We start from the raw sequence: 26,933 nt of genomic DNA on the forward strand, positions 1-26,933 counted from the left end.
TCTCTCATTTAAAAGATTGTATTGATTTAATTTTATTTGCTGATTGTCTACAAAGTCCTCAGGCAGTAATTATTTATTAGAAGTGACAGGAAACTCACCACAATCTGGGACAGCTCCTCTGAAATCTATTACAATTCCAAACCTTCGGCAGTGATGAGCATAATGGGCCAGAGCAGAGCAAAAACAAGTCTGTCCACATTTGCAAGTGTCTCTTCTGCACTGCTCAAAATAGGGAACAGGACTCAAATAGGGGTAGCATGGAGCAAAAAGATCTTTCGTAAGGATGCTACAAGCTTCCGCTGCATAAGAGGCTACACAAATAACAGATTAAAAACTGTTTCAGTGAGGGAGTTTAAAAATACTTGGAACAAAAAGTGTCTTCTATACAATGCAACCAATCATGGTTATATACTACTGCCACATAAATCTCTTTGATATCTATACAGCTGTACAGAAGGACTAAAATTCATGTCCCAATCTGTTACTGTGAATGCAGCTTTTTAGCACTTCATATTGTGTAAATATGAAAAAGAAAAGACAAGTGATGTTGTAGCAGAAGACATGACGATTCCCTAGCACTGCTGAAATCACAGGTAAAACCTTAATATATTTTACCTCTGTGTCTTTACAAGTGTTTAGTGTCTAAGAGAAGAAGTGGTAGGATTGTGAAATGGATCTAACTGATGACTTAGTGACCATCTGTGGTCCTCATAGCATCAGCTACCTGCATATTATCCCAACTGGATATTCCCTTTCAGCTAACTCTATAGGCTGGCAGTGTGTAAGCATCTTTCTCCTCATTCTCTTCCACAGTAAACAACTAAATCAAGCATTTCGGTTTTTTCAGCATTTTCAAAAATGAATACTGCAATAGGTTTGAGTCCCCATCTTAACTAGCAGCATCACCAATCCAAGACATTCTACCAAACTTTAGTGCATATCTAACTTAACACAGTGTAACTGCAAACCAGAAATAAAAATGACGTATTTCAAATGTCTCTGCAAGTATTACATAATCCTCAAACAATACACAATATGATTTTTTTTAAGGGATTGAATTCAGCTGCCCCTAGGAACTAATTTCTTGAATGGGCAGAACTGGTTATTGCTGTACCTGATCCAACTAGGAAAATGGGCACAGGTGTACTAAGTAGAAATGCATTTGTGAGTAAGAATTTGCCCTCACTGCCCACCTGCCTGCAGATGAACATCACACGGATCCACCTGTGAACTACCATGCACAAGAATGCACGCTGATGAAGTTTTCCATGTGTTTCCAAACAGCTCTGGAGTGCTTTCTGTTACTCCAACCGGAGATCTTTTGCAAAACAGAAGTCAGTCAGAAAAGGTATAGTGAATTTGCAGAATTATCTCAGTTCTTACACCCTCTGATTCAAGCTCCTCTTTCACTATTCCATATAATCATTCACCTGCCTATAAAACTGTAATCATAAGTTTCAGGACTCCTTTTTTAGCAGAGAGAGGCCCAAAAAAAAAAAAAAAAAAAAAAAAAAAAAAAAGCATATCCTCTAGAGACTTTTTAAGGAAGAAAAGATCAAAACCAACCAAATTCCATCCTTATAAGAGAGCAGAAAGCATCACTGTCTTGATAGTTTGAACTCCTTTATTTGTCCTTTTGGTTCCTTAGTGATATCCAATCCATTTTTAATCTCTGCTCTACCTATAGTTTCCTGTCTGTTGCTGACTTGCCAGGCTCTTTATTCCTTGTAGGAAAGAGAAAAGAAAAGAAACCCAAGCCTCCAGAAATATAACTGCAAGAGCAATTGAACAGATACCTATGAGGCCTAGGTAATAGAATCTGAACGATAAAGACTTTGATCAAGATAACCAAGGCACAGTACTGTTGTGCAGAGAGAATGATCAAAACTGTGCATTTAAATATGGAGCATTATACTTGAGCGAAAAGATGGCATCAGACACACAATCAGTAGCATTGTCACTGCTAAAGCAGTGGGGAGTGAAGGTGCTGCAAAAGATACCACTGCCTAGGGCAAGTCTCCCAAATCTGCTGTGGATCAGGTTGTTTGTGTTTTTATCAAGATGCCTTGATATCACAGTTTGTGTCATGTCTGAGCACAATTTGTAAGTCCCCGTGTTTAAGGGGTGATTTTACAAATATCAACTATTGTGCAGCTTCTCATTTGTGTGAGAGCAATCCAAAGACTGTCTTCAAAAATAAAGTACAAAACTACATGTCAAACAGAGAAATATTTTAAGTAGCTTAACATAAATAATATCTCTTCATTGAGATGCTGCCTATGCATTTCCTAGTCTCATTATAAATATAGTCTGATAATGCTTTTTAATCTGTAACATAGAACCTTTTCAAAATTCCACTGGTATATTTGTGTATCTGTCTTTTTAAATGGGAACTATAATGGAAAGTTTTTCCATTTTTCAATTAGTTTTCCAGCTGTTCTGAAAGCATAAAATTCTTCTATTATTTCCTTTTATCCTGTTTATCCTGTTGTGTCCTTCTCTCACCTCCACTAGGCTACTCTAATCCACTGGAAGCCAATTTGTTCTTTAGTGTCTGTGAGACGTATGTTGCAAGGAAACTGGGCAAACAGCAGCTTTGGCTATGGTACTTGGGCAGCTCTGGGCACTTCTCCCTGCATCACAGCAAAGGGAAGCCCAGGCAGCAGCCAGTTCCTGTTGCTGGTCTGCAGGCACTGAACAGCGGAGGCTCTGTCAGAGACAGCAGATCAGGGCTTGCAAGAGAAAATAAGAGCTGGAAAGAGATAAAGTCTTGCAGAGAGGCAGAAAGTTCTGTATATAAGCCAATCTGTATTTTGGACAACATGTTTTCTGGTAAAATAGCCCTTGTACATCACATATATTTCCCTTTTTATATTAAAATATTTCTAGCAAAACCAGGCGTGATATCCTGTAGCTGAAGCTACAGATTTTCTGCTAGCAAACTGAACCCTACTGTCTATCTCACTAATGAAAAACTTCAAAATAAATTATTCTTGGTATCTATCCTTTCAGCTTCAGTACACACTTGATCCACCACTCTAACTACAGATATTCATATACTGGCAGATAGAAATCTTGCAGCTCTGCATACAAAAAATCGTCCTCTGTGTTTCCATTGAAGGTTCCACAAAGGCCCACGGTGTCGTCCTTCCACCGTTCATCCACTTGAAGGTAAAGTCTCAGTCCTTCTCTGTCGTAGAGGATCTGTAATCCAATCTGTGTCTTTACTTGCAGAAATACAGAGGATAGTTTCCGTATTTCAAATAACTCTGGGGAGTAAAAACAGAGATTGTTCAAAGACAAAGGTTAACTGCTTGAAATTCACATTTTGTTTCTTGTCATGGTACTGGTGTTGGTTTATATCACTTTTATGTAAGTTTTTTTCCTATTAAGGCCCTATTTTCCTCTAAACATTGATTTCTCATGAAAGGTTGTATTGATTCAAACATTAGGAACAAAACAAGGAACTTGTGAGACTCACCACACATTTTAAAAATCTATTGAGAATTCACTGAAATATCCACAAAGGTAAACTTAATGAGATCAATGCAAAAATATAAACATTGCAAAACTTTCTTGTAGACAAGCTAATCCTAAAACCAGAACATGATTCCTATGTTAAAATCCTTTTTGTGAAATTCCCAAAGAGCTAAGGCCTTGCAAACATCAAACGTACTAATGATTTGCATATAAAACTCTCATTAAAGATAACACTAAATCTCACAGTCATATATACCTATGCAGAACACCAGACATATTCAGGACAAGAGATTTAAAAACTCAAAGCAAAAGAAATAAAATAATTTTTTTGTCTGAAAATCTGTAGCTCATCTCTAAGGGGCAGTAAGGCTCTTTCTGCTTAAATTTATGTAAGTTGCTTACAAAAATGGGAGAAAAAAATTACACAATTCAAGAATAAGAGGAAATAATTTCCCCTCAGGAAAGAACTAAAAAACCTTGCAAACGTGAGGGATGGCATTTGGACTTGTTATAATAAACAAAATTTTCATGTAAGAAACAACTAGCCTAATGCAGGTGCTGCACAATTCCTACCATTAGTATAAAAAGTTCACCAAAAGTTAATTTGTGAAGCATTTCTTAAGAAATAGCAATATTGACACTAAAACATGCCTTTTAATTTCAGTATGTTAGCAATACTGACAATATCATGCACAAATGTAATTGAAATATTGCTCTTCTATTTGATAAGAGTTATATGGTTATGTATTACTCCTTACCATCTGCATAAGGCAGGTTAATTTTGTATTGGTCATAGATCAAAACATCTCCTGAATGAGTCAGGGTCACTTGCATCTTGGGGTCCTGCTTAAGAATAAGGCTGACAGATTGGATACATGATCCATCCTGTTTCTGCAAAGCAAACAAGAAAAGTTATACTTCATGGGGATTGAAAATATTAAGATTATACTCTGCTTCTTAGCAGAGTGAACTTATAAAACGTGCAGCCTTACAGCTAAGAAAAATCAGTATCCTGAATGATTTCCCATATGTGTTTAATAATGACAATAACATGCTATGAAAATACAGCACAGAAGTGGGATTTGGAAAGAGAAATTTTAAAAATTCTCAGATAGCTCAGTACCAAGACACACAATTCATGAGACACCCTGATTAAAGACCCAGTGAGGCTGGGTTGATGCTCACTAACAATGCTGTACTATCTACAGAGCAGTGCAGCAAACTCCAGATTTGTACTTTAATGTGTTCTAATACATACAGGTTCTTCTAAAGCATATTTTAAGATATAAAATTCTTTTAAAGGCAAACATTAAGGAAAAACAGAAACATCTTGTGAATCATTATTTAAAACAACACTTAACAACACATCATTTCTGAGGGGAGTTGTAGAGTAGAGCATGTTCATAAGCTCTGTGGAAGATTATTAATATAAGAAAGGCAGCATGTAATATCACAACATCCAACTGACTCAGCTTGCTTATTGCTGCTACCATTGCTTATTCTTTGCATTTCACTTCTCCAAGTCAAAATGTTACATAGGAAAACACATGACCATGAATACTACATTGCAGTCTGGATGAAGCATTCTTTTAAAAAATCCTAGACCAATCCTGTTTATTTTTTTTACACCCACATTCTTCAGTGAAACTTAATTTTCAACAGTACCAAAAGCAGCTAATTAACTGAGATTCTACAACAAATATACCTCCATTAAGTAAAATGGAAACAAGTCAGAGAGGTGATTAACAGGATTCAGTTACAATCAAAATTTTTAGGACAGGACTTCCACTTTCCAGAGTAACTACAGGTACCTTGGCTTCCAATGTCAATATGGAAAGAATGCTTGTTAAAGCATGTACGTTAATTCCAGTAGATTTTTCTTAAAAGGATTTTTCTTAAAAGGATTCATTTGATCATGAATTTTTTTTTTTAAATAAATGTTCCATCAAAGAGAATCAGGCACAGAGGTGGATCAAGAGACTTGAAATTATAAAAATAACTGGAGATTCCTCATCAGCTCAACCAGCTCTCCTGGAGTGACAGTGAAGACAGACATCTGCCTCGTGATGTGATAAGCTTATAGCTTATCTTGCTGTCTTGCCTCTTTACTAAGAAATTAGGTTTCTGTGCATTTCATTCAGCAACAATGGCTACAAATTGACAGTATTGTGAAGCTAAAAATTAAAGAATGGCAAGTGGCACAAAGAGCAGAGGAGAACCAAGAAAACAACCCTCCATAGTATATACGTTACTACATAGTTATATACGTTACTACACAGTATTGACAAAACCTTTATTATTCCTTCAGGCTTAAACTGAAGGAGAAATTCTGCCTGACAATTGTTCTCTGTTCCAATAGACTGTTTCTTTCTGCCCTCCCAGCACTGCCCCTGCCAGCTTTTGGCAGGTGTTTTCACAGGAATGGCCATTTCTCTCACTAGGTGCTTAAAAAAAAAAAAAAAAAAATCTATGTTGAGAAGACCTTTTCATCATACAAACTACAAAGCCAGTGAGGCTGTCACCTGAAACTCAGATATGGTTAAGCTGTGCTGATCACTTGACTGATTCTCCTTCCAGAAAGTGCTTAAACAAAATTTCACATCGTTTTTAAATAACTTGTTGCCTGATGACTGTTTATGTCACCAACTCTAAGGCTCAGGATGACTGGATTCTTTGTTATTCAGAGAGCTAAAATCTCCCAGGTATTTTCTTTCCACATTTTCTAGTCTGCTTGAATGAGATGGGAGTGATAAGGTTTTTTTAAAGAAGCACATAAAATCTCAAACCATCAAGAAATATGAGATTCCACATTACAGATATTTTAGCTTCCCATTTCAATTCATTAATTTTAATAAATGGGTAAAAAAAGATAATGGAGGGTCCCTGGGGAACTGAAAAGCAGCTCCTCTGCCAAGTGGTACCAGCTGGTTGATAATTAGACACTTGAATAGCTGCACTGAAGCCCCACATTCTTGCATTATACTACAAAAACTGTTCTCACTACCCTCTTACCACCTGTACACTGATAATTAAATCAGCAGCATGTATCCCTGGGACATATCCCATAATCCTCTGATTACCCACCTGATTGTTAACATCCAGAACACTTTACTCAGACCTCTGTAAAATCGATACCTGTTAGGACTGCTCAGGTTACCTTAGTTAAAGGCTGGGTGAAGTATGAAGCTGAACATGCAGTAAAAGCCAAGAGAATCTGGTTTTCTCACCTACAAGCCACGTGGACACAGAGACACCTTAAGCAAAGTCACTAAGTCAGGCTGAAGAAGGCAAGAGTTACTGCAAGGCACTGCACAGTCTCAGCAGTGAGGCAGAAAGCCAACTAGTTTGGTTATCACTTTCCCCCAAAAAATTAACCACAACAACTAAACCAAAAAGCACAATTCTGTCTGTTTTGTCCACAGACAGAAGTGTTCCTGACACAAGGGAATGAGACACACATACATACTCTGCCCATTACCACAGCAGATATTTGCTCTATTGATGGATTTTCCCATAAAAAAAACTTGTCAGGCTGTAAGGTTCCTTGCTGTGAGCTTCTGCAAGAAGTCACTTTAGCCTCAACTCTCCTTTGATAAAAAAAGCTGCCTAGACAGTTTCTCTGGGGATTTGCTTTGCTTTTCTTCCATGATATAGTACAGCTATAATACACAGTCACCTTTCTCAAGCTTCTTGGACTCTGCAAAATTCTAAGACTATGACACTGACTGAATGGATGCATGCCTATGCTTATGTTTTGTTTCACAGCTATTCTTTTTTTTTTTTTTCATTGAGATGATACTAACTTAATCAGCTCCTCAGGTTAATCAGCTCCTAGGTTAGCACAGAATGAAGCCAGCCCAGCTTGCTAAAATAAAACCAAGATAACTAAAATATGCACTTGAAGTGGGGAATTGTAACAACAACAAAATACATCTTGAAACAGCTTCAATCTTCCTAGAAACTGGAAATACTAGCAGGATCACAAGAATAATGCACACAGAAGTTAAAACCTAGAAGTTTTTAAAATGTGCATGTCCTTGCCAACATTTCATTTCACAGCCCTCATTGTAACACTTCTATCTCACAGAGCTAAAGGCTCTAAAGTTTAGTGTTATACAGCAATTTTATTTGCTACCCAAGAATCCACTTTTTCAATAGTGGCAACTTCTAGGCCCTGTCACATACCTCACCTGTTATCCTGATATGGTTCTCCTAGGAACCACAAAAGAGATTTATTTGTGGATCATCAAATTTCAAAATATATTTGGTCCCTATCCAGTTAAGCTGTATTTCTTACCTCCCAACTTCTACCACTGAGATGAGGGGACTCCCTGCACTCAGTCTCCCATCTCTTACCTGGATTGCAAATAAATAATTTCTATTATAATAAACTTGTCACTGCAACTTTATTCCAACTTTCTACTTAAGTCTTTTCTGTCCTCCAGAGGAAGACAGGTTAATAGAAGCAGAAATAGAAAACGACTACTGAAATATGCCTTTAGAAAGTGTAGCATGACAACTTCTATAACCATTTCATTTCCCCAAGGAAATCTCAAGTGCATGAACAATGGAAACTGCAGAGAAGAGTGACTGCAATAATGTGGGCCTAACATATATAGATATTCTAGAATTACAGCAAAGTCAAATTTAAGGCTATATACACTTCAAATACCTGTACAGTTGCTTTTAAATAACAATTATTACAGAAGGCCATATGGAGAACATAAATCAGGCCAAGATACAAACTCTCACCTACTGCAAGTCCAGCAGCTAGGTAATCATGACTTTGGTACAAATATGGGCCAAATCCTGCTGTTACATGCACATGTAGAACTAAGAGAGTGAGAAAATCCTGATTCCAGAAAACATCTAAGTTCAGTCACCTGCACTTCCCATACCATATATGTATTTTAAAGACCTGTTCTACCTTGTCACAACTCCCTGAAAATTATAAACCCTATCAATACTGAAAAAAATGAAACTCTGTAGTCAAAAACCTCACCAGTGTTCCACAGTTCACACATAGCTTTATAATACATGCTCAGAAGTGCACATACAAAATAAAGGAAAGAATGGGTCTCGGACATAAAGCAGACAAAATATTTGGTGATGCCTGCGTACAGCTTCAGAAACTTTGAAATATAAAATAAGACCACCCTTAGAATTATCTTTAATAGCACACTTACTATCAGCTATACACATGCACAGGCTTGTAGCTTGCTTTCCTTCTTAAATGCTTTTTTGCCCCTCAATTAATAGACCCTTCAGAATATAAAGGTTACAAGAAAGCTGCAAGTCCTACCTGTCCACAAGGAGCATTCTGCAAGGATATGGTGAACATTCCAGATGTGCGGCTCTTTGCCAGGATGTACTGGCAGGTGGCTTGGAACGTGTATTTGCGCCCATCAAAGGTCATGAAGTGAGTGTCTCCTGAAACTGAGCATTCAGCTGAAAAACATCATAAATAATGCACCTAAATCTGTAGCAAAACCGGCATATTCTCCACAGTTATTACTGCTGTAGAGTTCATGCACTCTGATACATTCTAGAATTTATAAAACTGTATTTATATTACAACCAGGTATTAGGAACCAAAACTTTTCCTTGCTTTTGTTATGGAGTTCCTACTTGAAGCCCAGGCAGGATACCTGAACAGCTCCTCCCCCAGAAGGAGGCAATAATATCTGTCATCTGTATATTATGGGTATTTGATTTGTGGCTCTTAAAACTGATTTTCAGAAACATTAACACATGTAACTGATAAGCCAAGCCATTTTAATATTTAATTTACTGAGAGTGTAGATTTAAATAAAAATGCAGATTATATAATGAAACATCATATTAACTAATTAAAGTAATATTTACTGAAGTATGAATTAACTTATCAAATAGTATTCAAGACTTGAACATACCTGGACATGTAAAATTTGTACAGATCCACTTTCCTCCACTGCAGGTGCTGAAATCAAAACAAAAAGTTTTCATATTTTTATTCTGTGAATTATATAAAGCTGTCCCTCAGTTGTTCTTCCTGCATCCCCTCTCTGTGGAATGAGCACCAGAGCCTTACAAAAGGGTACAACAGAGTTAGCACTATCTCTGTGGGTGGAAGCTTGTCATGAGGAATTTCATCCACCCACCCAGTGTCACTATCATGTCTTTTCAGCTCCTTAATAACCATTGGAAAAGTTAAGGATTAATAACATTGAGAAGAATAAACACAAGCAATTTGAATCTTACGACTTTTATAAGAATTATTGCGGGGCGGGGGGGGAAGTTGCACATCTGCAAGCTCATCCATTTTCTTCAGTTAAGGTGAGCCAATAAAAGGCACTTTCTCTTCCTACAAATTTTACTTTCCAATTCATAAAATTCACTTAAATTCCAAAACAGCAGCTTAATGTCACAATTACATTAGACTCTTTATGTCTGAGTGAGACAATACAAACAGCAGATAAAGTCAGCATAGTTCTCCTGTTAAGATTTTGAATTCTAGATTCTTTTTATTTTTAAGGGAGAGTCCAAAGTGAAAAACAGCACTAAATATTACAGTATTCTCTGCAATATTTGTCATTTTTTCTTCTTCCACATTAATAGCTTAATAGTTGATCTTTTCCTTAATTGCAAAACTTACACAGAATAACAATTTTCTATGTAGAAACAGTGAGTACTTATCAAGTTTATCCAATTTCTAACTGAAATAGGCCTTGAAGAAGCTGTTTCTTATGATCAATAAAGGATTTGGTTCACAATGTAGTAAAAAAAGTTACCAGTTATTACATTCTTCATAAACCACTGAACCCATTTCAAAGAAACTTCCATGGTAGTCACAAGGACAGTCCATAGGCTTGACACACAATTCATTTTCATAAATTAAGCCTAGAAGAAATAAAATAACAAGAAAAAAGTGAAATATCCATGACAATGGCTGACAGAGTACTAACAATTATATTCAGAAACAATACCAATGGTCATTTCTGTAAGATAATAAATCTCTAGACTATTTGTTAGTCATTTTACCAAAAGAAGTGCATTTGAATTATATTAAATAAATTATGTTACAGGAATCAAGTAACTAAATTTCTTGAGATACAGTAAACACAGTGAAAATAGCATTTAATTACTGGGTGAGAGGGAAAGGAAACCACACACACACAAAATAACAAACCCAAACATACAGGCCATGCTGCTGTGAGTACCTTCGGCTTTTTTAAACACATTTACAAATCTTTGCCTCTATGGTATTCATTTTACTGATTTTTTTCCCCTTTTTTCCTTATTACTATAATTATTATTATTTTCTTACTAGAGGACCAGGAAAAAAAAAAGGCTTTACCAAACCATAAAAGACATAATCTATGACAAATATGAATAAACTTATGAATAAACAGGGTACATATAAGAGGCAGGACTTGAAGATCCATGGTATATCTGTCCTCTTTTAGATAGAATCCTGTACTCAACAGAAGCCAATAACTAGAGGAAAACTGGGTATCAACATCTACTTTGGTGATGAGGGCAAAGTTTTGCTACAGACCACACTGCTAAATACCTCACTTGCCAGAATCATACAACAATCTAAAAAAACCTCAGTATCAAAACCTGTTCCTGGCCACAGGAATGAGTTTTATCCGTGTCATGGTTTTGAGCTTTTCTGAGCACCCTAACCAGGAAAAAAAAAAAAAAAACAAAAACAAAAAACCCACGCCACCAAAATAATCCTCCCCCACCAACAAGAAACAATCAGCAACCACCACAATCAGGAGGATGACTGCCCTGTAACAGAGCAAACCCTGTTTTTCACTGAAATTGTGTAGCTGTACAGCTAGAATGTGGATCTGAGCACAATCTTATTCCTACTTTTTATAGGGAGGAAGAGGCTCCTGTTAGTAAGGAAAACAAGGTCAATTACCTACACTGTTGGTACTCAGTTTATAAAGAGTTCCTGCTTTTAATCTAGTCAGATCAGAGAGGGATGTAAACTTGGGGAGGAACAATCTGAACGTTGTATGGAATCAGGTGTGTACCTGAGAAGCAGAACTCACCATCTGGGCAGTAGCAGCCATCAATGCAGTGAAGCTCACTGCCAATGCACTGGGATTGCTGGTGACATGAAACAGGGCAGCAGTTGATGCATTCACTGTAGGTCAAGGGTTCAGCACAGGTAATGACTGAAATACAGAAACAAGCAGAGAAAGGAAAAGGTGTAGAGCTACTGTCAAGGGCATCAATGGATTGCACATGCTCCTTTCAGGTATCTATTTTCTGGCATGTCAGTTGAGTATCTGTTCTCTAGATAAACACTGTCTAAAACAATGGCTTTCCTAACACACAGAATTGGTACACATTCACATATTCACATTCTCTACATTAAAGGTGCATTAAGAAGGAATAATTTTAAATCACGCTATCTCACAGCAGAGCTATTTAGATTCTCAGACCATCATCAGAAGCAGTCAGGACACCCATTAACAGAGATTTTTTTGGAACCACAGTGGAAATCTTCTGTCATAAATGACAAAGCAGTTTTGGTCCTGTGTTCCAAGCAGGCAACCAACCAAATGAGAAAACCTCTTTCAAACTTACATTATGTGACCTGTAACATGAAGTCTTGCACAAGTGCAATTTAAACTTATTTTTAACATTCCTGACACACATCTTATGTATCACAAAGCCATGAAGACTTTGGCAATATTTAAAAGAGTAGCTCAGTGAAAATAAAAATGGTTAATCACCTTAAAGAATCACATTGTAATAGCTTGTGCTTTAAAAAAATTCAGTACAAATTGCACATATTAAAGAGAAAATCCATTGCATTTATGTAGCCTTGAAGTGAGTTTGACTCAATCGCTTCATTACGAATTATATGAGTCCAAAATTGGAGAAATGCAAAGAACTGAAACTATGAAGGGCACCCTTTTCAAAATAAAAGGACCAAGCAGGATTTCCAAGTACAGGAGCACGGGCATTACCACACTGCTGGAAGTGCACACGCCATCCATGAAGTGGCTTTCCTGCTTGGGCACACGCTCTGGCATATTCAGTGAGTGCTCGACACCAGGTTGCATCATCAGCTGCTGACCTTACACAAATAAAAGGTGACATAATATTTTGTACCTCAATTGAAACATACACTCATAACCTCATGAATGCTCCTGCACTGCACTCACCCATGTTGTTTGAATCTACTTTAACAGTGTTCTAAGGTACTGTGCTGTTGGACTAGGTTAAAAGTCTTAAAAGGATAAAAGCTTTCTGCCACCCTTCAAGAAAGGTCATCAATATAAGTATCAATACTTTTGAGGCCTGACCCTATTTTCCTGAATAAATCCACAAAAGCCAGAAATACAGCAGTATGAGGAGGCTTCAATAAAGATCTTAATTTTTACAGGAGTAATATCCTGCAGAAAACTCACAAGAAGGAAGCACAAAATTTCTACTTGTGAGCCACCAGGGTACAAGAAATAGAAATTATCTTCTGACTGGCTTTATTTTTTTTTCATTTAACTAGTCAAAACTGCTCAGACCAGGAGTATAGCAGGTTATGAAATGTGAGCATAAGTTCAAATGGTTATCAAATTCCTCTTTTCAATGGATTACCATACCGCTTGCAGAAGCCAAACTGACCCATTGACTATGGCTTTTCATTATAGTAAGAAGGCTTTAGAATGGCAGAAAGCACCCAAGGATGTTGCACGCTCAGAATCAAAACAGATGACATATTCAAGGAAGGTAGACTAACATAACTGGAAAATATCTGGGCCTTTGATCATTCTTATACCAAAGAAAGCAGGAACAATTCCACAGTGGTAAAACCAGAACAAGTGAGAAAAGCAAGATAACAGAACAATGTTAGATAAAAACTTATTTTCAGAGAAAGTCACAGATCAGTTCATTTAACATTTATAATTCATTCTTATGATAAAAACACCATGGGTTTTTTTATAATAGCTTTGGAATTATCCAAAAACTTTCACTTACATGCAGAGATCATTTGTGCAGCTTGCCATAAAAGAAAGAGGACTCACATACTCATGACATTGTTTAAATGGATGATGTAACAGGATATTACAAAGAGCATATGCCCTCTGAAATGAAAGAGACAGCTGTTGTAATGAGATTTTCAAAAATAAACATAAGCAGAATAAAATAGAATGCCGTGCAAAACCAGAATAAACATATGTCTGTGTCTAGGAATCATTTTCCTCTCACCAAATAGAAGCAGAGCTTAGCAATACATTGCTCTCCATGTCAGAATTTCCATGACATTGAATCTTTCATCCAAGGTCATAGCAGTGCCCAAAAAGGACACAGCTAATTTTGCAACTAAGCCAAGACAACCTGAAAAAAAGCCTTTATTTTAATTGAATTACACAGTAAAAGGCAAGAGAAATAAACCATAGGTGCCACCAGCTTTAGTTTCAAAGCACTTTAATTTAAAAGTTATATCCTGAAAATACTAATTAAAAGGAAAATCTACTTCAAAGTCATGGAAAAAATGCAACAATAATTCTCTTTTTAAACATTGGAAAATAATAACAGAGCAAATAATGCTCTGACTCTGGTTTTGCTTCCCTGCTTCCTTCTGTTCTTCCTATGGATAAGTTCTAGAAGAATGCCATATTTTACAACTTGTGACTCATTCAGCTTCATAGTCAAACAGTTCTATCGGCTGCTATGCTGACAGTATAATATTTGAACAGATCAATAATTAAATACAGAAGAAAGGGAGGCAGTGGGGTGATGAGAGGACAAGGGAAGACCTGCTGCAGCAGGCATTTTAATTAATCTCTCCCAAAAAAAGATGCAAATATTTCCAGTCTCCTTCAAAGCTTTAAAAGTTGTCCAATTATTCATTGAAAATTCAAATTAAGTAAAATTCTTGCTCCAATTAGAATCACCAGCTATGTCAATAATCCTTTTGTGTTGATCCAAACCTGCAGAGATTTATGGCTTTGTGTCAGGCACGGTGGTTCACTGAGAAGAGATTTATCCCAGTCAGGTGTTCCTTGTGGAGGATTTTCCTGCCAACTCTCTACAAATTCTGTTACATCATCTGTCAATTTTCCTAGACAAGATACACACACACAGTCAGTGTCACACAGTGACTTCAAAGAACAACAGTTTTTCTAACAGAATTTCCCAGGGAAACGTTTCAATAATCAAAGCATACCAAGAACAGAACACCTAACCCTTCCTACTACTAAGTGAATCGGCTGAAATCAATCTGGTCCTTTCAAGAAGCAAAAAATACTTTTAAAAGGAAATAGAGAAGTAGGCTTTCAGATGGCAGAAAGCAGCTTAAGCAACTTGGCAAGGAAGGGATTTAAGGGAGGACCACGCTTGCCTTAGTCCATCAATGGAATAAAGGAAAGAAAAGGTTTAACTAAAAGCTTAAATAAATTAATAAATAATACATAGGTCGATGCTGCTACTTTATGCCCAACAGGGAGTCCAAAACCCAAGAAAGATGAGGCATTCCTGGGTCATTAAAATGGTACAAAATCATTGTCTGAATTGGGCAAATATGGGTGTGTTAAGTAGAAATTTCCATACTAGGGTTAAACCAACTAAACCATCACTATTATTATCCACCTTGGACAGGTGGTGACGTTTATCACTTCTTGGATTACCCACAAATGCCTATCTTGCCACATCTTTACTGCTACTGCTCCCAAGCCAAGTGGATAAAGCTCATGCACAGTGAATTCACTCATTTGTGCCACAAATGCAGCTTTAAGGGATGGAGACACTGAGAAAGGTGAGAGGAGAGAGAAAAGTCTCTGGGGAAATGACCTCTTAATTTTGCTATTAGTATAAGCAACTTGATTTAGAGAAAGCATTAGTGGGGGTAACAACTGTTAACAGGGTAGGGCTGGTGCTTTCTGAAACTGAGTGGAATTCATGAGCAACAGAGGAAACTGCATCCACTCTGAGCTTTGAAGGAGTGCTCTACAGAAATATCCTCACATTGAAGGGGAAGAGCCAACAGTTAAACAGCCCAAAGCAATAATCTCCAGAAGTTTTTATGGCCTCACTTGAAATACTTTGTAAGGGACCTGATCTTTTCCCTATTTTTTTCTTTTTACTCATTATATAGATGCCTTCACTATTTACTGAAAGCCAAGTCTTTTGGAAGTTTCTGAAATTGACATTGAAAGATCACTGATTATTTCTGAAAGTGTTAGCACATATGAAATGCCAGATCAAACATGATTTTACAGTTTTCATTAATTTGATTTACTAGTTATTGATTTATTTCCAATTGCAAAATCTCAGGCCTCCACAGGCTGCAAAATTTCTAAAAGGGCAATGAACATTTAAAAACAGATTTTACCTTTCAGGTCCCAGGAAACTGAAGTACAAATACCACTGTAGGTAATTGAGTAAGAATTAAGCTTTAAGATCTTCCTCCCAAAGATCCCCACCTACATTGAAATTGGTCCTCTTCACTAAATATCATTTAGCAGAAATACTTCCATATCTTATTTTCTATTTCAAAAGCCACCCATCTTAAATTCAATCAGCATTACAACTAAGCAAAAGCAAACTAAGCAAAGTAACATTTATTTCACAAAAAAAAAAAAGAAAAAAAAAAAAAAAGCAGCCACATTACACAACAGGAAGTATCTTAAATACTCACCATAACTAGTTTCCAGATCATCCTGAAGAATAGCATTATTGTTTCCACACAGTCCCTGGGTTTTGCCCAGGTACTCTGGTGCCATTTTGATGTACACTGCAGATGTACCATCCCAAGCCAGGGTAAAGGCATACTGGTGCCTGACCAGGAAGTATCCAGCTAGTTTCTGGATGTGTAAGTTTCCAATAATATATGGTAATTTTACTCTGGAAAGACACACATAACCAAAAATAATATTATGTTAGAAAACAGAACCATTAAAAATAAATTACTTGATTATGACTTCCACATACAACTGAAAATCCCTGATGAAAATATTGAATAACCCCACTAAACCAAATGAATTTGCAAATAGCAGCAAAAATCATGAATATCAATGATTATACTTAATTCTATATACCACTAATTTAGGTATCACCTTTCTTAGACATTGCTCTGTAAATGGAGAGTAATTATTGCAGCTGGATGCTTTTTCAGTCTACCAAGGAATAAGTTTACATCTCTGTTATCAAAACAGTACCATGATATTAACTCCAGTGTAACTACAGCATTAGAAACATGACTGCAATTACCCAAATCCTTTATAGGTGACTTCACTGCTCATCTTTATCTGTTCATCTCCAGAAAAGAATAAACTAATGGACCTTTTGCAGGAATAAGGAGAAGAATGGCATTCAGGATCATTATTCACCTGACAAATAAAATCACAAAATCAATGTTTTAATCAAATTCATTGTAATAAACACAGAACTAATACCCCCAAATCTGCACTCAGCATGGGAACAAGAAGTTTGGTCCCCCTCTTGTGGAAAAAACTAAACAGTGTTTTCATAGCTGTGGTCTTTTCACAGCTTTGAGCAAACAAATCAGGCTTTGGAAGGACACATCAGTCTTATTCCAGCTGTTTACATTCTATGCTATGGTAACACATAGCCCACATCATTTTAAAATCACATCTAGATTACATTTTACAACCCCCTATTATCATCTCAAGACATTTTTAATCTCCTAAAATTAATACATTATTAGCATGTTCAACAGCAGCTCAAAAAGAACATAGAAGTGCCGTTCCCTACCTGTATGGAAAAGCTCTGTTCATCTAATTCAGCGTGTCTCACAAGGGCATATGTGGATTTCCCAGAAAAGTAATAATAGAGTCCATCAAAAGTTTCAAAATTATATTGGCCCCATGTTCTGCATATATGATCTCTTTCAGCACCTGTGTTATACACTAACAAAAGGAGAGTCACTTGAGACACAGCGCTGGTTTTTTGATACGAACAGGAGTTGACATGGGGCAGTGTATGCAATATGCTGTGAAATATAATGACATAAAAGACGGGAGGGAGAAAATGCTACAGCATGAAGGGAACCTTTAGCCAGAGAGTAGTCATTGTAGCTGTGGGAACACGAGTGCAATCCTAGAAACCCAGTCAGATTTCTCTCTTTACACACCTGTCTGGCAACGCGGTCCCGTCGCATTAAATCGACTGCAGTTGCACAGCTCTCTGTACACACACTCACCTCCATTAAAACATGTGAGTGAATCTGAATGGGAAAAAAAAAGGCATGTCAAAAATAAATTCTGATAGTTTTCTTTCTTAAGACCCAGTTCTTTCACTGAATGTAACTCTGAGAATGACAGGAGTTGCTAATTTAGTATTAAAGTGTCCTGGGGAATCTAACCAGCCCCACAAAAATGAAACAGTGTGAAGGCTTCAACCCAAGTTATACAGCCAGATCAATAAATCTATTGCATCTTTAGAGAAGCTAAATAAAAAATTCTGTGACATCTGTTAGGCTGACATGTTTTCAGTCCCCTAAGCAACAACTCTCCACACCTCTAAGCAACCTATTCTACCCTTACAGTAAATAATTTCTTATTAATATCTTATCTAAACTTACTCCCTTTCAACTTTGAGCCATTACCATTTCCATTTGCAATCACAGTATAAATACTGAGTAATTATTTGAAGATTTTCAAAATGTCCAAACAATTAATTTTGATACCCTTGCTTTCAACAATCAGTCTCCCACCCTCCAACCAAAAAAAAGGAAAAAAAGGAGAAAAAAAAAAAAAAAGGCTATGCTCAAAAGAACAAGATAGGTAGATAAAGTAAAAGGCAATACTTCTTTGCCTGCTAGCCCAATTATCCTGCTCCTTTCCCTTCCTGGCCAGCATCAGGTCAGTAAAAAATAATGCAAGCACCATGCAGAAACGTCCCTACTTACCCTGACTAAGCCATCTCATTTACATGCTCACAGTGACCAATCTTGTCAATAATGCAAAAGCCTGTTCCTCTTGTCAAGAGAGGCAGACACTGATCTCTTTCATCTTGAGTGTTGTGAGACCTGTGTAACCAGAGCTCTGGTCTCTGTTCTTTGCTTCTCTAAGATATGCCCTGTTGCCTGTCCAGTTACAATAATGTGCAATTAGGCTGCAAGTCATGTTCCTCTGAGCTGAAGAGGAAGTTAGCCCCCTTTTGATGTTTCAGGTTGAATGATTCCACTGTAAGCATGGCTCAGGTAACCTGCTCCAAGACATGTTTGTTCAGATTGTGCAAACAGTCAGCTGACCTGGGGACCCTTGCTGTCACTGTGAAGGATCTCCCTGGCTCTCTTTTAGAGAGAAAGGGTGTTAGTCAAACCTGAATCAAAAAATCAAATTACTTAATCATGAGCATTTTCTTCTTTATGAAGATCTCTTTTGTCTGTGTGTTTATGATTCTAAGAAAATATTATAATCTCAGCTGTTGTATTTGTTTACATCCCTTTTTACATCATTGTTAAGTGTCTTTCCTTACACTGCATAGAACACCTGTGTGTGCAAACATTAGTTATCCTTAAGCAGGTAATGAGGAAAGCAGATCACATTTAGTGCTCCTACTACTGTAAATGTGGCCTCCTTTAATAATCCCATTCTGATCCATTAACACAGAAATACTTCCTAAAGTATTCAGAATAAATATCCTGTAACAAGGGGTTTATTCTAATCTTTGTCATTAAAGGAATATGAGCTCTCCAAATAAGCTAACCCATACAACCATATCAAAAGTTTATCTCTCCCCTAGAAATGTGAGAAACATTTTCATACTTGCAGAAAGGGAAAAGACATCAAGACTAACTGAAAGTTAAAATTAGGAAAACTTACAGAAGAATATTTTGTCCTCCATTAACCTAAGAGCAACACTTATTAAAAACTCCTCAGCTCCTCTTTCCCCTTTGACATTATGCCAGTTGAGTGCACTGGGTTGGAATTTGAAACTGAAAACTGGTGAGAATTTTCTAGCAGAAAATAGTAGGCTTAAGTGGCATGATTTGACTTACATAAGTAATAATGGTATTTCTAACCAGTGCTGCCACTAGAACCTGCAGATCACCCTGATAATTCTACCATTGTTGTGATGAAGCAACCAGCCTCAAAATCCTTCCTTATCAAATACGATGAAGACTTGGGATCGTCTTGTAACACAGGTCTGAATTCTTCTCTGTTGTTCTCTAGCCTCCTGTAATTACTGACTAGGCTGCAGCCCCATGGGTAGGGTTATTTTAGTCCCTTGAGCATATGGGCCTCCTTTCCAGTTCATCCCACTTTTAAATTCTGCTATGAGCAGTAGCAGAACCTTGAGCCCATTATTTATCACAACCTTTGAAAAAGTGTGATTGTAATCCAGCCCACATCACTGCAAGGGGTTCTGCAGAGCAGTGTCCAAACTTCACGCAGAGACATTCCTTAGCAGCATCATGATAGCTGTTCAAAGGCACCTTCAAATGAAGTATTATTATTGATGCAATGTATTTTGTGGCTTTGCATCTTTGATATGGTGCACACTTAAGATTTATCTGCTTTCTTACATTAAGTATTCATTGGAGAAGAAATAAAGTCTCCTGAATTTATTTCCATTCCAGTTGAACTCTATGCCCTGATTTGCTCATCCATTATTTGGTCTTCTGATCCAACATGCTCATTAGGAATAAAATAAGTAATTTATATAGTGTGGAGCACTTCAGCATGAAGTGAGATAGAGTTACTAAAGAAATGCTCTCCTCTTGGAGCACAAGGAGGTAACTGCAAAGAAACCTTCTCTATGTATTCCACACAAAATATAATATACTAAATCAAAGAGAGATATAAAATAAGGTTTTTTTCATTTTAATTCAGGAAAACATCCATTTTGAAACACTTGATCTTTGCTTTAACTATCACATGAATACGAATGCTTGAGCTCAGGTTTGATCTCACAGTAATACACCATTATCACCAGTACACTACTAATTCTTGAAGATTTGTGCCTGATGTGTACCATCCTATGAGTATTTTTCTGTAAAACATTAAGTACTTCATAGTGCTACTATTTTTTCTACTATTTAAGACACAGCATGAAAAAAAATTGCTTAATGCAAAATAGTAGACACAGGTTTCCTTCCAGGGTATTCATCACTAGATTCACTTGGATGGAAAATTGAGTATGAAAGGTTAATTTCAAGATCTGAAGTGATAAAGTTGCTTCAGCAAGATAGATACAAGGTCCAGCCCATGCCTTCAGATCTTATGATTCTGCCTAGATATCAACTTTGACCCAAGCAGCTTTAGCAATTTGAGGTCATTTACAGAATTAGACAGGAATTATATTTTTCAGAATTCTTTAAAAATTACACATTTTAAAGTAGCTGTGCAAGACCTGAAGAGTAGTTCAGCTGAAGAGTCTAAAGGTAATCACAGTACTAAAAAAACCAGTTTTTTAAAAATCAACTTTTATTCTTGAATGGAAAGGTGAAAAAGCAAAGCAGATCAGGATACAAAATTGCAAGAAGCTTATATTAGATCTAGAGCCACACATAAAAAGAGTAGAATATATGCTTAAAATCCAATATTTGAATTGTTTGCAGTCATCTTCCTTGAAATTCTGTTTTTTGTAACTCTGCATAACTTCCACTGCACGTTTCTCTAGGTGCAGGCTTTCAGGTGCTCCTTCAGCTATGGGAGAATTAAAAAACAAGTTTTTCCTGCATTCTTTTTTACCTTTCAACTCATAGTCTTTGAAAGCACCTGCCTGCAGTGGCACAGGTTTTCCCTGGCACACAGGCTTCAGCAGGATGCAATACAGCCCAGGGCCAAGTACCTCCTTGCTCTAGGATGTAAAATTTTCCTTTCTGGGATTCTGAGGTAAATGATGCCATTTTATCCCTTCAATTCCAAGAGCCTTTCGGTTAGCTGCTTATTTTCTGTTCTGGTACACCTCCTGAAATCAAATCTCAAGTACATATTGTAAGGGACAAATATCTTCTCTGACTTCCATGACTCATGCCTGCTACAGCACTTCAACAGAAGAAAATTTGTAGTGTTTACAATGTTAGAAGTTCTCAGCAGTAGCCTGAATACTTCCAGAAATAATTTGGTTTGCCTGCCCCATGTTCTTAGTATGCTTCAGTTCAGGAGTTTCCTGCTTGGGGGTTTTTTACACTTGTTTGTTATGTTTTAATGTTGCATGAATAAAATTTGTGAGGAAGGAAGCTAGAAGTTTACCAGCTACATAAACTACGTGTTAACTTCAATTATTCTGATACATATCTCAAATCCTGTGTTCCCTGGCTACAAGAAACTAACATAGAACTTTTCTCTTGGCATTTGCTTGTGCTATAGCAATTTTTTTGTTCCGTTGACAGGCAAGACACAACATCACTTTCTGAAATGTTTTCAATTGACTAATACAACACAAAGGTAAAGAGGTCTCTTGCAAAACTCACGCACCCATCCCACATAAAACATGTCGGTTTACCTTTACAGAGTTACAGAATGCAAAAAAAAATTAGCATTGCAAGAAGAATTGACTGAATATAGTTTCATTATAATCACAGTTCTACAAGTACTTCAAAGAATAATTTTCTTAGAGACAATGATAAAGTAGAGAAAGCAGCTAACAGACTACCTTGCTGTTTTGGTCTGGGTTTTTTTGGTCACTGATCTGGGTTTCCAATTGTTCAGGTTTTTAAACAAACAAGGTTTATTATTTCATATATCCCCAGATGTTTGCAAATCCCATGCCATGGGCAGAGTTATCACAGCCTGCATCTCTCTTTAAATTGGAGAGACAAAAAGGAAAACTATTTTTCTAGGTATTAGGAGCAATGTACAAAACAGATCAGGTTATTCTTTTGTTTTGTTTTTTAATACATCTTTCACACACAGACAACAGATTCCATTTGCCACAGACTTTACTATGATTTAAAAAGGAAACTTCCAAGCCTATGCATCCCACTGTTTAAAGGAGTTCAATAATGCTGATTTTATTTGCCATAAGTATGGGCAAGCATTAATAATTTTTAAAGTGTGGCTTCAACAACATTGCCTTTCCAAAACAAGTGCATCAGAAATGGAAAACCCATACGGAATATTTTCACCTTACAAAAAGACAAATTAGAAAGAAAACAAAAACTTTGTACTGTTACATGTACAGAGAGCAATAAAACCTAATTCTTGTCATCATAACTGCATCGTCCTCTAAAAGCTTAGCCATGTGATGAGTTAGCATGAGACATTTGTAGATATTTTGTTCTCCCTAGCTCCACATTTTTTCTTCCATTTCTTAAATATTAGACGTATTTAAGAAGCAATAAATTTGCACATAAACCCTTGACAAAAGCTCATTAACAGAAGTCTTGCAAAAAGTTTATGTGTGTGGTTTTTATTGCACACTTGAACAATAACACATGCTTGAAGCCTTTTTCCGGATCTGAAGCTAAAAATGAAACCTACTAGTCCTAATTAAGAAAATTTTCACTGGGCAAAGACTAAACCCAGGGGAAAAAAACAATTATTATGACAACAAATTTCTCAGCATGATCTGCATATCTTCCCTTTGTCAGGTGCTTTATTTAGTATTAAAAAAACCCCATAAATTCTTGGTCCATGAGATGGTGCAAGCCTTAAAAACAGAGGAATTTTTATCAGTATAGAGTGCTAGGTTTCTAAAGCAATTTTATCATAGAACAGCTATGATTTTTTTCATATACTGGAGAGAGATTCATAGGTAATAGTTTTTATTTGAGTAACATTATGCTTCTCTAAACTCTTGTATCATTCCTCCGTGTTCAGCTACACACTTCCCAAAAGCTTCTGAAAACAGTGTGTACTGAAGGCATTAAAAGCTTTTGGAGATGACAAAACCCTTGTCACAATTTGAGTCCATCCCACACATCATCTTGCCTTTTGGGCTGTAAAGCTATGGGATGCAAATTGAGACTATTCACTATAAGCTAAGTCCCACATCCAATGCAATCAGGCTGACTGAAGAGAACGTTTGCAAAACTAACTAAAATTACTCTGAGTTATTCTGCCTCATTCTTCTCCTTTGTACAAGACAAGCATAACACAGACCCTTCTCAGAGTTAACACAGAAAATCTTCACCCTTCAGCAAAGGCATTTTAAGCCTGTCCACTTCACTTCTGAAAATAAGACAAATAAAAAAACCAAAGATGCACATTCCTCAAGCCCACCACTGCAAGCTGGTGGCCAAAAGGACCTTATCCCATTAACCCATACAAAAAGCATCTGCTGGTTACCTCAGCAAAAACAAACAAACAATCTCCCATGCATAAAAAAGGTACATGACATGCAAATTAATGGTGTCTAAACATCAATCCACATTTTTAGGTGTACCACTATAAGAGAAGACTTCCTTTCTGAAAACTCTTTATTACAAAACCTGCAGTTAAGAACAGTCTTTCGAATTATCGAATCAGAACCAGGTGTAAACTTAAAGCCAGGTGAAGCTCCATGACAAGTTTCTATACTCCAGGGTACCTTTGAGACCAAGCAAGGTAGAGTCTCATTATCCTTAAAGCCTGTATTAGATGTTTTAGGATTTTTTTTCCTTCCTAAGAATAATTAAACAATGCAGAAAATAAGGGACAAGGTAAGTCACTTTACATAGAAACACAAATAACTTACTGGGTGATCCACATTTCATACTGTGAATTCTCCTGTTTCGAGACAAGGACATTGTTGTAGGTGAAGTGTTATAAACTGCCATTCCAGACTCCTTTCAGAAAGAACAAAGAAATCAGAAGCTATAAACAAGACACCTAAAAGTCTCTTCAGTCTATCTGTATATTTACCATTTTTAGTAAGATGATTGCTTTGTATTGTCTTACTATAGAGTTCTCAAAAAACTCCATTGTAAAGACTCTATTCCAATAGATTTTCTTCTTCCATCCTCCTAAACATACTTCTTACTAAAGATTCCTGCTCAGCAAGCTAGCCCAGAAATAAACAAAAAGTTATTACTATATCTTGAATTCTTGGTGGAAGAACCTAAATCCAGGGGATCCACTACTATTGGTGGTTTATTTGGTTACCTGTTTGCAGTTATGTGACATTTTTTCTTTGTTGAGCTTTATCCGGAAAGAGCAGGGAGAAAGCAGAGAGAAAGGTGAACCCTCTGAGGAGCCACGAACAAGGACTACAAAGCAATCCCTCCTTTTCCCACCCTGGAACAAGGGAGAGGGAACCACACACCCTAATTACATTTCAGCAACGTGCCATGAGTGACACAGTCGAGTTGCCAAGACAAAGTACATCCAAAAACCTGAGTGCTGAGCTGTAGTGACCCGATACTGCCAGCTCATTTACCTGCACCGAGAAGCAAAAAGGCTCCCACAAAGCAATTGTTGCTGATGAGCCAGACCAGACCTCAGCTTTTCCTCAATCAAGGATGCTTTGTATAACACACAACTTCCTGAACAAGCTAAAGCTCTAGCTACAATCACACAACCTTTTCTTGCTGTTTTAACACTAAACTTGCATTCAGGATTGACAGTTCTCATGGTTGGGATAAAATACACATCCGAGGGCAAGTCCTGAAGAATTACCAAGGGTAGAACAGCCACCCAAAATACATATAGTATCACAGCAATGTACAGATATATTATTGAGGCAAGACACGAGAAGCCCATTATCCTGATGACAACCAGAACACGCAACCCTCTGTCCCGCACCGCCAGTCCCCATCAGAGGGCTCTCCCCGGGCAGTGGCGCTGGCAAGCCTGGCACCACCTGAACTCATCGGCCTCATGAGCCCTGGATGCAATGTGGTGGATGCTCTCTTTCCGGGGCCTGCCCGGCGGGGAGCCGCATGTGCCAGTGGCCCGGTGTCCCCAGTGAGGTACCGTGGTGCCCGCCCCTCAGTGCCCGCCCGCCGCTCCTCAGCCCGGCCCGCGCCCTCACCTGTACCGCTGTGGCGAGGCCGCCCCCGCTCCGGGCTCCCGTGGTGCTCCCTCGGCTGAGGGGGAGAAAAGAGCAGGGTTGGCTCGGCCCGGGCAGCACAGGCACCCAGCCAGCCCGAAAAGACCCCGCTGTGTCCCGGCCGGCTCTTACCTGGGGAGCGGCAGGTCCCGGTCAGCCGGGAGCTGCGCCCGGACGCACCACGGAGACAGGGCTGGAAGGCAAGGGCGGCAGGTTAGTGATGGCCCGGATGCCCTGTCTACCCTCCCGTGCCATGCCGTGCCGTTCACCCGGCCGGCGGGACACTCACCTGAAGACAGCCAGGCGCACAGCAGCGCCCCGAGGAGGAGACGGGTCTCCATGAGAGCAGCAGCGGCTTCCCGCGGAGCTCCGGCCACTACCTGCGCCGCGAGCCCATCCCGCCCCCCCGGGCGGGGCGGCCGGGGGGTTTATCCGTCGCCCGTCCCCCACCCCCGGCCCTGCCCTGCCCTGCCCTGCCCCGGCACCCACCCCAGACACCGCCCCTCGCCCGGCAGCGGGCTCCGGCCCCGCCGGCCGCTCCCCGCCATCGCCTCTCCTTCTCTGACCCTCCTTGGGCGCTACCCTCGCCGCCTCCACACGTCCACTTCCATTTGCTCGCCCTCCGGGGTTTTGGGAGGTTCGTGTGCCGGTGTCTCGGCAGCAGCAGCCGGGACCGCCTCTCTAAGCGCCCACTCCGGGGCCAGCGGAGCCGGGGCTGCTCCCGCAGCTCCTGCGGTTGAGCACGGAACGAACGCTCAGCTCCTGCCGGGAGCTGCAAATCTTGTCCGTACTCAGCACGGGGCAGTGATCCCACTGAAAGAGCTGTCAGGACTTGAAGAACGACAGGCATAAGTGAGGCATACACTGAATGCAGCATGCAGCTAATAGCTTCTGATTACTTTTTTTTTTTTTTTTTTAAATATAAATTCACACTCTGGAGCTCTCTGTGGAGCCTTTTACATGTTTATTCCTCTTCTTTTTTTTTCTTTCTTTTTTTCACTCTTTATGATTAAACTTGCTTCCTTCCATTATGTTTCTTCCCTTTTCTCTCCTCCTCTCACTGTTACCTTTCCTGTTATTTTCCCTTTCCCATCTGCTGCTGTCTCTCTCCCCATCATTCTTCAGGTTTGCATATCTTATGACAGAAGCTTTAGAAGCTGCCCATACCAGGTGAGAAACTGTCTCAGATAAAAAAGGGGCCTTTTCTGACTGCTTTGCGAAGTCTGTTAACAGTAAGTCATTAAAAAGATCTCTTTTCTGCCTTTGTAATTTGTCCCTGTGGATTGTATTTCTTGCGTTTCATTTCTAATGAAATGAGGGAAAACTAGTGATGTTTTCACTGAGAATTCTGTTCCCTCCTGTAAATGTTGGAGGGAGAATGTGCTTGAGAAAAAAAAACCATTAGGAATAAAAAATATCCTTTAACTTTGACACAGCCTTTTCCAAATAACCCCAAATAAAATTTTAGAAGTATGTTCTAGCCTCAGCCTATATCTGCTCTGAGTGCAGCATTTGGTGCACTTTCACTGATCCAAGTTACTTTAAAGGAAGTAGAGAAAGGAGAT

At 38.3% G+C, this 26,933-nt stretch overlaps 1 protein-coding gene across 1 annotated transcript in view; it reads right to left on the bottom strand.

Moving 5' to 3' along the window:
* The window catches only part of OTOG (otogelin), a 90,713-nt gene extending 65,004 nt beyond the window's left edge, over positions 1–25,709 (bottom strand). Inside the window, exons 1-19 of the mRNA XM_053945502.1 lie at positions 25,658–25,709; positions 25,501–25,561; positions 25,351–25,405; positions 24,076–24,166; positions 17,579–17,671; positions 17,200–17,354; positions 16,696–16,814; positions 16,124–16,329; positions 14,418–14,548; positions 13,462–13,568; positions 12,453–12,562; positions 11,526–11,651; positions 10,251–10,359; positions 9,393–9,439; positions 8,783–8,928; positions 4,239–4,371; positions 3,092–3,269; positions 1,194–1,318; positions 99–311 (exon numbers count right to left, since the gene is read on the bottom strand). Of these exons, the coding sequence (XP_053801477.1) occupies positions 99–311; positions 1,194–1,318; positions 3,092–3,269; positions 4,239–4,371; positions 8,783–8,928; positions 9,393–9,439; positions 10,251–10,359; positions 11,526–11,651; positions 12,453–12,562; positions 13,462–13,568; positions 14,418–14,548; positions 16,124–16,329; positions 16,696–16,814; positions 17,200–17,354; positions 17,579–17,671; positions 24,076–24,166; positions 25,351–25,405; positions 25,501–25,561; positions 25,658–25,709 (2,257 nt within the window). The remainder of the gene's footprint in view (positions 1–98; positions 312–1,193; positions 1,319–3,091; positions 3,270–4,238; positions 4,372–8,782; positions 8,929–9,392; positions 9,440–10,250; positions 10,360–11,525; positions 11,652–12,452; positions 12,563–13,461; positions 13,569–14,417; positions 14,549–16,123; positions 16,330–16,695; positions 16,815–17,199; positions 17,355–17,578; positions 17,672–24,075; positions 24,167–25,350; positions 25,406–25,500; positions 25,562–25,657) is intronic.
* Between the last annotated feature and the right edge of the window lie 1,224 nt (positions 25,710–26,933).

The sequence above is a fragment of the Vidua chalybeata genome, chromosome 6, assembly GCF_026979565.1.
Source record: "Vidua chalybeata isolate OUT-0048 chromosome 6, bVidCha1 merged haplotype, whole genome shotgun sequence".
In the NCBI taxonomy this organism is placed as follows: domain Eukaryota; kingdom Metazoa; phylum Chordata; class Aves; order Passeriformes; family Viduidae; genus Vidua; species Vidua chalybeata.